This window comes from Egretta garzetta, unplaced genomic scaffold, assembly GCF_000687185.1.
Source record: "Egretta garzetta isolate BGI_Z169 unplaced genomic scaffold, ASM68718v1 scaffold136, whole genome shotgun sequence".
NCBI classification, from domain to species: Eukaryota; Metazoa; Chordata; class Aves; order Pelecaniformes; family Ardeidae; genus Egretta; species Egretta garzetta.
In genome coordinates this window covers 99,464-115,468 of record NW_009260066.1, presented here as the reverse complement: position 1 = coordinate 115,468, position 16,005 = coordinate 99,464, and the positions used below count along the sequence as shown (strand labels likewise).

General features: G+C 39.1%; 1 protein-coding gene across 1 annotated transcript in view; it reads left to right on the top strand.

Moving 5' to 3' along the window:
- Window positions 1-16,005, top strand: part of ZSWIM6 (zinc finger SWIM-type containing 6) — a 53,715-nt gene that overhangs the window by 16,383 nt on the left and 21,327 nt on the right. The window contains 4 exon segments of the mRNA XM_035896602.1: window positions 9,767-9,946; window positions 11,584-11,760; window positions 12,045-12,191; window positions 15,236-15,382. Coding sequence (XP_035752495.1) covers window positions 9,767-9,946; window positions 11,584-11,760; window positions 12,045-12,191; window positions 15,236-15,382 — 651 coding nt within the window.

Sequence of the window (16,005 nt, the reverse complement as noted above, 5' to 3'; positions counted from 1 at the left end):
TAATGCAAAACAACCTTTTATTGCTTCTCATGTGCCACGAATGAATCATTATACTTGTCAACCCTAAACCAAGCCATAATTGGAGCAGCTACTGTTATCAAAGCGGGGCTGCTCTTGTGACAGCTTAATAAAGCTGAAACTGTTAAATTAAATCCCAGATGCTTAATCTGATGAAAGCAGTCAAGTAGAAGAATCTAAGACAAGTATCTACTGCTTGGTAGAGTGATGGAGCCCAACAGCTTGTCAACACGTAGATTACAGGATCAGATTTTTTTGTGAACTACCATTTTCAGTATCTCTGTATCTTCCTGCTTGCCTTCATAGTGAAGAAACTTCACATAATTTGCATGTTTCAAAACAAACATTTCTAGTAGATCTCCTCCATTTTGGTTTTAACATTTTGATTTTAAGAACTGTTTAAGGGAGAGGAGAGCTGTCTTTTAAAGTCAAGGATTAGTTTCTTGTGGAACAAAAATATGATGGCTGTGTCATGGGGAAGAGGGTGTGTCCAAAGAGCTCTTGCAAGGCAGGGCAGTGGATGAAGCTGGCAGATATGTTCTAGGTTTGTGTCATGCTGATCCTGGTCTCTGGTCATCTTATTTTATGATGTTGAGGAGAATTTAAGGTATTCTGTACTTCTAGCTGGGTAGTGTCCATGCTTTAATCCATAAGCTTCTCCTGTCTACCTCAACCACTTGTTAGTATCTGAAGTTTTTAAGTGTAGGAACCTCTCATGATATTGCCATGATCCTCATTCATGGGATAAAGCTTTCCTGAGTCACATCATTGGAATCCTTTCTGTTATACTAAATGGGTTGCTGTCATAAATGTATTTCCTCAATGGAATAACATGTCTTTGCCCTAGTAGTTCTAGTATTCTTAGTAGGTTCTCACGAGCACTTTGCCCTACTGTGGGCTGCTTTTTAAACGTTGGAACAGCCTGATGGTCTACTTTGAGTTCACGTTTGCTGATATTTTGGCCACTTTCTGGATTAGTGATAATTTTTGTGTTAAAATTTAAAACTGAAATATCATTTTACAAGGTCATGTCATGTAGAGAAATAGTAAATGCATTTTGTGAAGGATCATGCCTAAATTTTTATTAGTAACACTTTGCTCCTCATCTAAAACTTAATTCTAAATGTTGAATTTAGGCAAGGAATTGTTCTAGATTAACTAAGAGAGATTTAATTACCATTTTGCCACGAGCAAACTAATGATTGAGTGTTAAATAACACTTTTTTAAATTTGGAAACTGTTCTGAATTTTTCTGGTAAGTTTATATTCATCTCTAGAAAATACCAAGTTAGCTTCTTTTAACCTTAACTAAATTAAGCTATTCTCCATCTATATTTCTGTCTCAGGCATTCCTTCCCTTTGCGATTAGAGAGACAAACTTGTATGAATGGGACAGGCCAGCTGTTCTAAACAGATTATCTCTGCTTAGTACTTAAGTGGAGGGGAAAAAAGGACAAAAGCAGCTAGGGTTGTTGCCAATATACCCCTAGAGAAATTCCATTGTGATGCCAGATTCAATGACTACTTCAGGGCTGCCATGAAAAAGAATCACTAAAGTTAAGCATTCATTACAGGTTTTATGCTCTAATACCATTTTTCTGGAGCTGCATACTTAATGCCATCCCTTTTTAGGATTAGCTATGCAGCAGAAACAGTCACTTTTCCCCATATTTTATAGTATTTCAAAAACAGTACAGCGAGGCTCCTGCGTTTCAAATTTGAGTGCCAATCCATATTTTCATGATTTCTTTGAGTATGTCAAGTTTTAAGTGCATCATGTTCTGCCTTAAAGCTAAGGACAGTACCAATGCCCTGCACCTGTAGAAAATAGTTAACTTTAAATTTCTAAGTTTAGATTAATCAGTTGCAGATAGTACATTTCTGGACTTGACATGAAAGCTGTAGGAAGAGCTGTGTTTCAAAGGAAGTGGGATGCACTGTGCTTTGCACCCTTGGGCTTTCATTGTGGGACTTCTAGGTAGAGTGATATCTTACAATACAGTTGAAGGCACAAATATGTATCCAGTAGGCTCTTTGCTGAATTGATAATCCTTCTTTTACTTTCCTTTTAGTTGCTCTTAGCTGCCATGGTGTGGTTGCCATACAGTTATAAAACACATGTACCTTCGTGTACTTAAGGTTACATCTGCTCTTTTCACAGAATAAGCTGTTAATATATGTCAGTGTATTTGAATGATTCATGCTGTTGAAGGCACTAAATTAACAGTACTTCTGAGCTAGCATCATAAGACAGTTTTGTTGCTCTAAGGCCTGAGTTATGGATGACAACTTAAAGAAATTGCTGTCATGGCCCTGGAGTGACTTGGTTGTTGCTGTCAACTTCATTTCCCCGGTGAATGAAGCCAGGCTGCAGTTCTGCAAAGATGGGTTCTGTCCATCTTCTCAGGATGATTTCCATCTTCCTTCATTATGGGCATGTGCCATAATGATATTTGAAATGAGGGTATATGAGGCCAGAGTATGAGAGTAAGTGGGAGCAATTTTCAAAGAGGGTGTTCTTTCCTGTGGCATTTATCAGATTTGAGGAATAATGGTGAAAGTAATTAACTTTAGTCTATAAGCATTGCTTGAGGGGCTTACTTTTAATGCCGTACAGAAAGTCTGGGTTTCCACTTAGTTCAGTTGGATGGGAACTACTTTTATAGCAGGAGCCAAATTTCTTGAAGTACCCACATTAAAACAGTTTTTGAAGTTTTTATGCCTAAGCTGTTGAACTAACAGACTTAAAATGTCCTAAAAAATTGTTCTGTATTAACACTAGTACAAAACTCATTGTGGCCCTAATTGTGGAATCGTGACGCCAAGATTAAAAGCAGAGTTTTACTATGAGCCCAAGCTGGTACTTAGCATTATTTTTTTCCCTCCTCTCTTTTATTTTTAATACTTCAGTAACATTAATCTGCCATTTAATTTTCCAATACCACTTCTAATAAATGCCAGACCTAGAGAGAAGTAATAGATTTATGGAGAGGAATTACTGAATCTTCACTGATTTCTCTGAGCTTTACTGTAGTCCAGCAGTCTAGCCTTGTGATATTTTCCAGTTTTCTGTCTTGAGTGGGTACTGGAAAAATAACTGAAAAATTGGAAAAGTAATTTAAAGTGAGAGGTGCAAGAATCTCAGTCTGCTCAGGTCTGTAAAAGCAAGACAAAGGAAATCCCTTGTAATTTAAGATACCTACATAGACTGAAAAATGGATAGGAAAGACACTTCTGCCAAGCAAACAAAAGGTAGCTGAGAATTATAACTGGAGCTGGACAAATTTAACTAGAAAACTAGAAATAAGCTTAGAATTTTGAGTTGTGGTAGCCAGGCAGTAGATCAGCTAACCAGGAATTGTGCTAGATTCTTCTATTAGAAATCTTAATTGAAGTATCCTGTTTTTGTAAAAACTGAACAATCACTTTTGGACTGGAAGACAAGAGCAACTCGAGGAGCTGTAGAGTAGGACAGAATTCAGACTAGCCAATCAGAATGTGTTCTTCTGGTCAGTTACAGTGGGTTATTTACACTCTGTGAGCATAGTTGTGGCAATCTTACTTTTTTTCTGAACTTCCCCCTATGCAAGGGAGTATTGGCACTTGCTCCACTTCTTTAAAAAAAAAAAGCAAACCTGAGGTATTTTCATCTCTTTGAGTATCTTGTTTTGACAAACTTATGAAACTTTCCAGTTTTGCATCTTCCTAAAAAAATTAGTTGTGGGAATAATTCATTCATCTCAATGATAAATTTAAATAGAGGTAGGTTAGTGTATTTATAGTTAGTAGTCACACTAATTTTTCTTCTGAAAATTGTCGAAGTCTCTGAAAATAGACTGTGACTGCTGAGTGTATTACCAGTTCACATATGTGATAAAATATCTGATCTCTGTTTTGGGTGGGAACATATTGGTGTTTACCACCTACCTGTCAATATTGGCAACTACTTAAAATTTTGAAGAATCATAGTAAGATACTCATAAAGGAGTATTTTTATACTATTTGTGCCAGTATTAGCAATGCTTTTACTTTCAATTAATTGTTTGTGAACAAATGAATGAATAATTTTGTGAATATTAGGGAAGTTAATCAGTGAGATTCATTTGCAGGAGCTTATACTTTCCTCTAGCTTTGTAGGCTAATAGTCCATGCCTTGCCACAGTGGTTACGTTATAGGGTAGTGTAGGTGCATAGAGGGGCATCTAATGGACATGTGACAGATCCTAAGTGCTCTCTTAGGGAGACTGTAGTCTTGGGCTATGATACTGTAAACTGCAACTTCCAAGCACATTTCTGTTCTTAAATGAAACCCTTTGGTCAAATGACTGAGTTTCTGCAAAGATGCAGCAGTTTCTAAAACAAACTCAGAAAAGCATAACCCAAAACAACAGGCTCACACAAAATGACAGAAGTGCTTGGTTAGTTCCTTTTTCCATTGTGCTAAAAGTTGAAAATGTACAAGACGAGAACGGGAGTTTTTTGTAACTTGACACACAGAGGTCAGAACACGTAGTTGATAGCTTAGAATAGAATCTCAATATGTAAATACCTGTTTCCTTTCAGCTAAATACACATGTGCCTTCAACCTTTGGAGCAGCAGTATGCAGCAAGAAATAAAGGGAAACTTAAGGAATTAGGCTTTTTTTTTTTGTCCCTGGGTTACACCTCTGCTCTCTCTAATGCACATTCAGAGTTTAGTGTGGAGAAGGGCAATGATTCCCTCTTGCCATCAGTGTTGCAGGTAATCTATTGCATTAATCAGCCAGCTAGTGTGAAATGCATGGGGAGTGATTATACTATCATACACAATACAATCAGCATGAAGCACTTGTCAAGACCAATACATCAAAGTTTAATTCAGTAATAGGATGAATTAGAGCAAAATGAAACATTCTGTTCTCCAAGAAACACAGCACCCATAGAAAGCCTTTTTTTCTGAAGCCTTCACAGAGAAACCAGAATGCATTAAGGAGTTGTTTTTATGAATAAAATTGCAACTTGGATCCAAGTGAATGCTGAGAGTACTTTTCCTTGCAGTTCTTATGGAGGAGAGAACAGCACTGAAGTGCTTTGCCTATCTTCACTATTCCATAAAAGCAACTGTTTAATTGGAGCCTTCTCCAGTGGGACTTCTGATTATGCTTTGTTCTAATGGAGATCTCTCTGTGCCTGGAGGAGGGAGGTGGCTTTACCAGTCATTCTGAATACACTCGTCCTTCTTGTTGAGAAGCAATAAATACCATATGCTGCCTTCTTTGAGGTTTCCAAGTGGCTGTCCTGGTGAAAGTGCATACGTGTTTAAAAAACAGATATAAACCACTTTAAAATCCTTTGCTGACACTTCTACTTTCAAGAAGTTGTAGGTTCTGCCTCCTAGTACTGTTTCTATTCTGGCACTTCCAATCCTGGAAAGTGATGCTTCTGTGATAGAATTGATTAGGCTCAACTGGGGCACAGTGGCAAGTGTGCAGCAACTGCTGAAGCAGATTTATCTATTCCACAAAGAGAATTATCTTGATTATTACCTGGCTCCATTTTCTTTGAAATTATCAAATGCTACTAACCTGGTAGCTTTTGGGCTTTTATATTTCTAAGAAAGAGATGTGCATTAATGAGAAGGGCAAAGAAATGTCACAGTAGATGTGCATCTGTTTCTTGCGTATTTTAATTTTGCAAATAAATCGATTGATCTTATGTATATTAAGTGTAAAATTCTACAGCAAAGGCCAAGTCTCAGCCATTGATTGCACATGTATTGTACATGAGGAAATGGTGACCCAAGCTTAGCTCTGACAAGGTAGCATAATATTTCTAGGAAAAGCAGTTTTCTTTGGAAGACTGTAATCAAATATTCAAACACAATTGTATGCTGGATCTTCAGTCCTGGTGAGTGTCTTAGCCCCCCACTAGAATGGTTTCCATCACCACCTTCCCTTTTACTGGGGCAAGGGTAAAATATAACAGGATTTATGAAAACTGAGCAATGCTTAGTCTCTCAGGAGACTGTATACATTCCTTGCACTCCCTTTGGCTTAATGAATACATGCATACACAGGATGTGTAATTATTACAACATCTACTTTTACAGTGACTGAATGCTTCTTAATGTTTTTCAATTTGCATATTTAAATCCTAATCAGTGTAAAGGCATGCTGTCCCTTTCTCCCCCATGAATTCAAAGGTATGGATGTCTCCCAAGAAACACAAAAGTACCAATGTTCTGTGGTATGTACAAGGAAGGCATGCATTGTGTAAAGCAGTAATGTAACCTATTTTTGTTGTGGTGTGAGGCATGCTAAAGATGAATGACAGCCGTGCATTCAGACAGGAGGGCTGTCTGAACCAAAGGTCTATTTTGGCAAAGCTGGTTTTTTCCAGGTCAAAAGGATTAGTGTTGAACCAAAATAGGCAATTCCTCACTGCAGTATGACATTTCTAATAGTCATTCCCTTGTGAAATTAACTTCAAATTGCAGTTGCAGCATGTCATATCTTCAAATTTTGGGGGGGGGGGAGGAATGGAATTTTTGTATATTGGGTTGTGTTCATTTTGCCACTGTGCTGTGAGGAGTTTTATATTGGGAAGATGTAGGTCACAGTCAAGGGTTCCAAATCAGAACTTTGCTTTTGGTTTAGTAGCATGGCCTTTGTGGTGGGAAGATGTCAGCCTGCTGAGAACCAATATGAAAAGATACATGGTGCCTGGGAAAGGGAGGGAGGAGGAGGAGAATGAGCTGTGTTAAGAGAGGAAAACAGAATATACAAACGCTTTCTCTTTTTTTTTTTTTTTTCCATTTAGTGAGATATTTGTGTTGTTGTGGGTGACATTGGTGTGACATCGTTAAATCTAGTCAAACAGGTAAAATAGAGAATGCTAAGAATGTATTTTGGGAAACAATATAGACTGTTGCCAACAGCAGTTTCCAGGCTGAAGTAACTGGAAACGGATTTAGATACCTTCCCAACAAATTACAAGTTAGCTGCACTTCATTTTTCTGTAAGCCTTACCTGTAATAAGGGGTAACCGTGATCAGCAGCTTCCCCATATGGGAGCTGTGAGGCAGAAAATACAGAACCTCTTGTTTGGGGCCTTTTAAGGCTTCAGGTTGGTGGTGACATTTAAGGGCCAGCTCAGGGGGCTTCCACTGAGCAGCATCAGAGTGAAACAGGAAGAATATCCTCCAGGCTCCTTCCTGTGGTAAAAATCTGGGCATGTGGTAAAAATCTGGGCACAAGTGAACATTTTTCTCAGACTTTTTAGTGCTAGGAGCAGGACAGGAACCAGTGAATTGAAAGAGCCAGAATGGAGCAGATGTCGGGGAGGGGGAAGGCACTTATGGAGCGGGAGGAGGAAGAAATATGAATACAAGCAAACACACACGTGCTAGGGGGAAAAAGAGAGAAAAAAAACTCAACCAAAAAACAGAGATACCCAAATAGGCTGAAGAGTGTGGGGTCATTGGCATTATGCATCCTTCTCCCAGATGGTAGCCTTTGTAGCGCTACAGGAGCTGAGCCTCAGGCTCTTTCTGTTCCCTTCTTTTCTTGTGCTGGAGTTTTGTCTTGCGCTCCTCTTCCTGCAGGGAATCAGGCAGCCATGAAAGCTGGGCGAGATCTCAGACGTGCACGCAGCTTGCCCTGAAGTCACTGGGAGCAGGGTACAGTTGAGCTCTATTGAAATTTTAAGTGGTTTGTGTGGGGTTTATTAGACATACACTTATCCTTGTGCTTCATTTGCATAAGAATAGCCTGGGTTTCTGAGACAATCACTGCTAACAATGTAGTTATGCTTGACATAGTTTCCCTCTTTAAACCAAAAAGTTTTAAAGATTTTAGTACTTTGGAGTATCTCTTCCCTCTCCTGCCTCTTAGATGTACCCCACACATAGGGGAGCTTCTGAAGAAGGCGAGTGAATTCCTTTGCCTCTAGTGATGTTTCTGAGATGTGGAAAAACAAAAGGCCACTCATGTTGTAGGGGCATGGTGTAATCAGTAGTGTGTTCCGCCTTGCTGGATGATTGAAATACATACCAAATGTGGTTAAGGTATTCCACTTTGCTTTTGCTTCAGCTTGAAAACACTGGGAATCTGGTTACAAAGTATTGAATTGGCTTTTTTTTTTGTTAGATGCTGAGAAGTACAGTGTCTCCTTAGTGCCCTCAAGTGATACTTGATTTTGAAAATAAATAAGCAAGCCTAAGTTAACTATTCTCTAAGGCTTTCCAATGTGCCCCATCTTCTGTTTTGTTTTGCAGATTGCAAGAAAGTCTTTCTGTCTTGGGCTCTAGAGAGTGAAGCATGTTGATGAGTGTATCTAGAGGAAGTTATATGATCTAATTTTAAAAGAAGTTTTTAAAAATAGTATTGGCTTTATTCACTCCCATGGCAAACTTCAGACACTTAAAAACAAAACAAAACAAAAAAACCCCACAAAACCCACTTGCTATACTGTATTTAACTACTGTGCACTAATAATCTGCTGTAGTGTAGTGTCTCTCTGGTGTTCTGCACTGTAACATATCATATTTTGTTGTGGTTTTCAGATTTCTTTGATATTACTTCCCCATTCCATGTTGGCCTGCATAGCAGGGGACTTGAAACCTTAAGGATCAAGCTGTGTTTCCACTGGCTACTGTGCTGTGGCATACCAACATGCCGAGCTACTTTAGGAATGAATGTAATGTGATGGCCTATGCTCTGGGTATCCATTTTGCATTCTTAGTTAGCAAAAGAATACTTGAATGTGAGAATTTTATTATCCTAGAAGAACCAGCTGCATTTTTTTCAGCTTGTCATGAAGATTGCATAGTTTAAGCATATTCTCTAAATCTCTTGTAGTGTATAAGGCACATTCTTAATGAGCAAATGAACTGTCGCTAAACAGTACTTTCAGATGTCTTCATGCTTCTGTCAAAGTTCACACTGATGAAGAGACAGCTGATTTAGAGAAAAATCTTTCCATCTGAAAATTGTTGCTAGAGACACTGATGTATTTATGCCTGCCCTGATATGTAGTTTCAGGGAGCAGGTTCCAAAGTGATGGTATGTGTGAAATGTCAGCGCAAATTAGTTTTCCCTTCGAGCTCCATGAACAGAAAATGTAAAAAAAATTTTCTAGTGTAACCAAATTACTGCAGTAATTGCAGTAGATATATCTTATTCCTATTAGACTGCACAAAACTAGTGTTCACTGGATCTTGGAGACTCAGTTTGTTTGGGAATGAGCTATGTGATCAGCAGTACTTCTACTTCTGCTGGACTCTGAGTGTGGAAGTATATTTACAAAATGCGTGTCTTACTGATGCACTTCTTTGGTTCCTGTAATGTTAAGCTGGAAGATACATAGTTCTTGTTCGTAGAAAACAACATTTGCTTCTGATACAAAAATTAGAAGAACAACTTGGGTAATTTCCTGCTGTAACTTCATGTGAATTCTTGTTTGCTTTTGACTGATGTTCCTGTCTGAGCCATGCATTGTGAACTCTGGATATCCTGATACAAAAATATCTCTTAATGACTTTGAATTGAGAAGGTTGGCTTGGTACAGTCTTTCCACTGCTTCAGATGGGCCATGCCAGCTCCAAGATCCTGCACTGGGAATTCAGTCTGCCTGGTGTTAGGCATAGCTGGGAAGCAAGCAGTGGAGCCTTTGAGGGGAGGAAAAGTGTTACAGTATAGAAGTTTGCAATTAGTCATTGGCTGCTGCATTTTTAATAGAAAACATAATTTAGCAATTTTTTTAAAATCAGGTGCTCTGTGGATGTGTATAGTCTTAAATCCCCACTGCAAGTTGGAGCAGAAGGCCAGTTGGCTAAAACAGCTGAAAAAGTGGAACAGTGTGGATGTTTGTCCCTGGGAAGATGGAAACCATGGAAACGAGCTGCCCAATTTAACCAATGCTTTGCCTCAGGGTGCAAATGCTAACCAAGGTGAGCCTAAACATATGCACTGACTGCAACATATAATATAACCTCTATCTTATATACTCTAGCCTTGCAGAATTCATTTTTTTAGAAGTAACTTTCTTGTTGAGGATTGACCAGCCAAAATTATTTTCACTAATACTGTCCTTGCAGAAAGGATAAATAGGTGGTGTTTTTGTGCTGGGGCTGCAATGTTTTCAAAGCAAGTGTTTGTGTTTAGTTAGGTCTTCTAACTTTTCACATGATGCTTCTAAATACATGTTGCATGAAAATTGGATGTCCTTGAAATATGTCACATAAAATCCCATTGTTTCATTGCTTGACTATTATCTTGTATTCCTTCTGGTGTTGGGGTTTTTATTTTGTTTGCAGTTAAAGCCTTTGGTACCTATTTAAAGAGATCTGTTGCAACTGCATTAAACTTGAGTGTGTGAGAAACCAAAGCAGCTATCTGTGGGGTGTGCTCTATACGTGCAGTCTGCATTGCCAGGTGTGTGTGGGATGCAGAGGCAACACTGCCGTCTTGGAGGAGGTGTCTCTTATTACTTGATATCATGCTTTCTAATCTAAAATGCATTTATCAAATCTGAAAGGAGCCTTGTCATCTTCAAGCAAAGACAGCTACTTTGCTAATAACTGGGGAAGATGCAGGATACTTACCTGGGGGAAAAAACTCACATATCAAAATACTGAGAATCTTGAGGATAAAGATGCAGGATACTTACCTGGGGGAAAAAACTCATTATCCTCAAGATTCTCAGTATTTTGATATGTATTTCATATAATTATGATAAAGTTTAATATTAAATGCTTGGGAGCTGGCAGATCTGGACTTAGATGGGTTTTTCCATGTTTCTTTTTCTTGGAAGATTACCTCTGAAGGAAATAGATGGTTTATTTTTAAATCTTGCAGCTAGCTGGGGACAGATGTTCATTCAGCATGTAACTCCCTACAGAGGTGTTTTGCTTTCTGTATCTTGTGAAGTTCAGCCCAGCCTGGGCCAGGCTAGTGGTAACTCTTGACACGGCATCTCGACATTCATAGACATAGTGCCATGTCGACAGAGCAATCTTGCCATAGGAAGATGTCCAGTAAGGATTATGTCAGTCCCATGGCCTCAGTAGCTCACTTTCTTTATAGTATTTGTATATGTTTGTGACAAAAAAAAACCCTGTACAAGTACTTAAAGTTAATGTCACTTCTTAGAGAACAACTAAAAATCTTTCATGCAATGTTTCTGTCCCTCATCCTGGCAGCTCTGGGGCTGAGGAGAAGCTGGGGCTACTTGAGTAGCTGTGTGCCATATACTTTCTAGTTTGTTTTTAGGGGAGTGCTATGTGCTGTTGAATGTCCTTCATCTCTAGCTGTTCCCTCCGCAAAGTCCTGTTTAGCATCAGCCATGCTGGTTTGTAGATCTCACCCTCCGAATGCAAAGTGACTGGCACATACTTCGCCTGAGCTGTTGGGTGATAATGGGATGTGAAATGTCATCTGCGGGCTGCTCGGCACAGAGGGGGGACAAGGCAGGCTGCTGTCGTTTTGGGGTTGGTGAATAGGCAGAAGACAAGAATACTGTGAATGACTGATTCACATATGAATGAATAAAAGCTGATGCAGCTTTCTGAACTTGTGAAAATGACAGATTCATCGAACAGGCCACATCGGACGGTGTTCACTCGAGCCATTGAGGCGTGCGATCTGCACTGGCAGGACAGCCACTTACAGCACATTATCAGCAGTGACCTATACACCAACTACTGTTACCATGACGACACTGAAAACTCGCTCTTTGACTCTCACGGGTGGCCCCTCTGGCATGGTAAGTGGCTAAACCGGAAAGACGTTTCCATGACTTGTTGCTTTGTTCATTTTCTATGGCATTATTTGGGGGGGGATGGTGGGCAGATGAATGAAAAGCCTGGCAAAAAGAACAGAGGCTCCCTTGAAATGCTGGCTCAGAAGTAGTCCTTTAAGTTTCTCTTGCATAGTTTTAAAAACAAAAAAAAAAAACCCAAACAAAAAAGCCCCTTTGAGTAACCTAGCAAAACAGGCCATTGCAGACATAGAAGCATTGCTATTCCACAATTATTTTCTCCATTTTAGAACATGTTCCTACAGCCTGTGCGAGGGTGGACGCATTACGATCTCATGGATACCCACGAGAAGCACTGAGGCTAGCAATAGCTATTGTTAATACACTAAGAAGGCAGCAGCAGAAACAGCTGGAAATGTTCCGGGCTCAGAAGAAAGGTAAATGTGGGGAAGAGAGAAGGGCAAAGGACATGCCCAGGTGACAGTAACACCGGACTGGAACTTTACATGAGAAAACCGGTTTTGAAACTAAACCAAAAGAGGTGACTTTAACTCATCGGTCCAAATGATCACAGTAGTGGTAACGTCACATTCTGGATGTCGGAGGTTTCCTGTAAGCTGGGTTGTGAGCTGTGCAGGGCAAGGGCTCTGTTCTGCCTTCTGCAATATGTCTGGCATGGTGGGGCCGTTATCCCAATCAGGGTTTTTCGTTACACAGTGAAAACATTCACTCTGTGTAATTTACAGGCTTCTAAGCAGAGGTTTGCATTTGGCATGTTGGGTTTCTAAAACACTTTTTTCCTCTGATACATAATTTAGCTGAACTATGTATTTCTGAGGTGTAAGCCTAAAGTTGACATTGAGGGTAACAATGAGGCAAAGTCTGCACTATAGAAATTCATCAAATTTGGCAGTTTGCTCCAAAAGTGTCTCTTACAATACTTCAACTTTTAGTGTTTCTGAATAGAGGTGGATTGCTTTTTTGTTTTTTGAAAATATATAAAATTATGTATATATCTCTATATATGTTTTTTATAAAATGTTCTGTGGTGTTCCTCTGAGCACTACCCCTGGGTTCGGGTGGTTTTTTTGTTTTTTTTTTTTTTGAAAGAACATTCTCCTTCAGATACAGTTTCTTTGCTACATGTTCCTTACTACCCAAAATAATCTCACACTGAACTTTGTTGTTAGTTTGAAGAGAAGGTGGAAGAAGGGGATGGGTTTGTGGTTAAAGAATGCACGTGTTAAAACTGGAATTACTTTCTCAGCTGCTACAAGAATCCCTTAATCCAAATTTTATTTTAGATCTTCGTTGCCACTCTTAACTATGTGTATCCTCATGTGTTGTAGGCAAAAATACCAGTGTGAAGTCATATATGTAAATTTTTCAAGTGTGTGTGCAGATGTTTTCCCAGAAAGGAGTGACAAGGTAGACACCTGACTAAAAAAAAAAATAGCTGGCAGTTCCTATGTACCTCCTTTTTGTTTTTTCCCACAGTACCCAAGGAAAAAGGCTTTTTTGGGCGCTATTGTGGATCCTAGATTTGAACAAAACTTAAAAGCACTTTGTATTCTTACTTAGGAGAATTTGCTAAGTCTCTTATGTGACTGTATCTTTCCTTAACAAGTGTTCTCTTAAATGCTTTGCTGCTTTTCTAGCTTCTCACCCTGGGGGGTAGGAAGGGAGGCACTTATGTCTGTGCGTGTGTATGTGTGTATGTACCACTGGCAGGTGTGAAGGTCTGCTGCAAGTGTGCTGGTCATGGTACAGCTCCTTTTTATTCCCAGTTGCGAATGCAGTACCTAGATGTTCAATTTTTCAGTTAAGTCCCTTTCCCTGTGAGCAGTTTCTATAGCTGTCAACTAATATTATGCTATTATAAATAAAAAATAAAGTGTATGAAAAGCACTCCATCCTACCCTGAAACAAAGAAGTCTGTCATTCCTATGTTGTGACTCGCTGGTTTGAGTTTTGTTTTCCTCTTACGCATAGAATTTTTAAAAAACACTCTTAATACTGCAAAATATGCTGGTCTTCTCTATAAGCAGATGAATTCTGCAGCTACAGCCCAGCTCTAGGTTTTAGTTCAGCAAACACCACATGCTTCTACTTAGCTTTTATTCATGTGACTGATCTGATGTCCATGGAACCACTTGCATGATTTAAAGTTAAACGTCTATGTGACTGGAGGACTGAAGCCTTTATTGGGCATGACACGAGTGAAGCTCATAAGTAGGCAAAATAGAATAAATAGAACATAAGTGAGTCAGTAAGAAGTCACTGTGATTAATCCTTTTTGGTAGTATTACTTGCTTCTGCCTGTTGTCTTTAGTACATGCTACTTGTAAGACATTTGTTTTTCTTAATGCATATCAATGGGTTCTTTAAAAAAAGTCCACTTTCCTGACAGTGTGGCTGTGTTTCACTTTGAAGGCCCACACATTTAAATAGGCAAGAAGGAGGATTTAAAAGCTCTGTGATAATACGTATGGCTACTCAGAAAGATGGTGCTTTGTGAGCAAGAGAGAGCGGAGGCTTGTACAAGTTAGTGTGTAACAGGCAGAGAAACAGAGCATCCATAATGGCTTATATGCAGTTTTTAAATGGTCACCTGTAATGCCTGATCTCTCATAGTTCAGATGTGTATATGTGTCGAGGAGGAAAAAAATTGGGAGTTGGAGTCAAAGGGGAGCTGTTGCCATAAGACTCTTAGTTTTTAAAAAAAAGGGGGGGGGATTTGGGGAATCTCTTAATATTTATTACAACAACCACACTTCCTTCAATTCACTGTCCTAAATACTTTTTTCATGTTCTAAGCAAATGATGGGTGAGGGCCACAAAACAAAGTATCTGTGTAGGTATTTGACTGAAATTTTAGAATGACAAAAAATGTACTTGATCCACTTAAAGGATAGGTTTTTCTTGTATACATAATAGAACTTTTTGCACTTTTTTAAAGGAGCTGTCATCCTGAGTTTATTACTTCAGTAAATATTTAGATGCAGGATAAGTTCATATTTTATTTATGAAATTGGAACATATTCTAAAATATTGTCATTTATTTAAGTGCCATCAGATTAACTTAAAATGTAAAAATGGTACTGCATCTTTTTGAATGAGGAAACTGTTCTGAATATTTTACCAAAAAAAGTCTTTGCTCTAACTTTTCAGCAGATATTTTCAGAAGAGTTACTGTACCAAGTAAGAGATTTCAAAAGAGACTGCAGTTGAAATTTTTGACGCGTAACACTTTGATAGTGCTCAAAATGTTTGGCCTTCATTCTTTTTCTTTATCCCCTCTTCTAACATATTCACAAAGGGCAATGAATTCACCCTGAAAGATACTACTTGCTCTTTCTAAGCAGACGCTACTGGAAATACTTTGAATTCTGTACTGAGAGTATTTTAATCAGTTTTACTTCTATGACTGTTTTGAGTGCCTAATATGGGCTTTCTTTCCCCTCCATCTTTTCTGTCACAGAACTTCTCCACAGAGGAGTAACATCAATAACGAATCTTGAAGGTTGGGTGGGACACCCTTTGGACCCCATTGGCACCCTCTTCAGTAGCCTGATGGAAGCCTGCAGGGTGGATGATGAGAGCTTCCATGGATTCTCAGACTTCATGGGTAAGGCCAAGCAAAGGGAGCAGTCTTCTATACATCTTCATTTACCAGGGGCATTTTTCTATCTTGCCTTTCTGAATCAGCTTCAAAGCCAGTGTTTTTATAGTATAAGAACTTGCATTTGCATTCCTTAAGAAAACACAAGGGAGAGAAAATGTTTAAAGTAAAATATGAAAGCACTTAGATTACCAGTTACTCATCCTTGAAGACAATTCCGTATCTCACACTTGAAATAAAACCAAATAAGACTTTATAGCAGTAGCCCTCTTCCACATACATTGCTCTCTCCTCTCTCTGACAAATTGCAGGAAATCGCAGGATCACAGAATTGCTGAGGTTGGAAGGCACATCTGGAGATCATCTAGTCCGCCTGCTCTGCTTAGAGCAGGGTCACCTACAGCAGGTTGCCCAGGACTGTGTCCAGCTGGGTTTTGAATAACTCCAACCTCTCTGGGCAACCTCTTGCAGTAAAAAAAGTCTTTTATTTTGCTCGGATGGAATGTCCTGCATTTCAGTTTGTGCCCATTGCCTCTTGTCCTGTCACAGGATACCACTGAGAAGAGTCTGGCACTGTCTTCTTTACATTCTCCCATCAGATATTTATACATTTTGGTAAGATCCTCCTG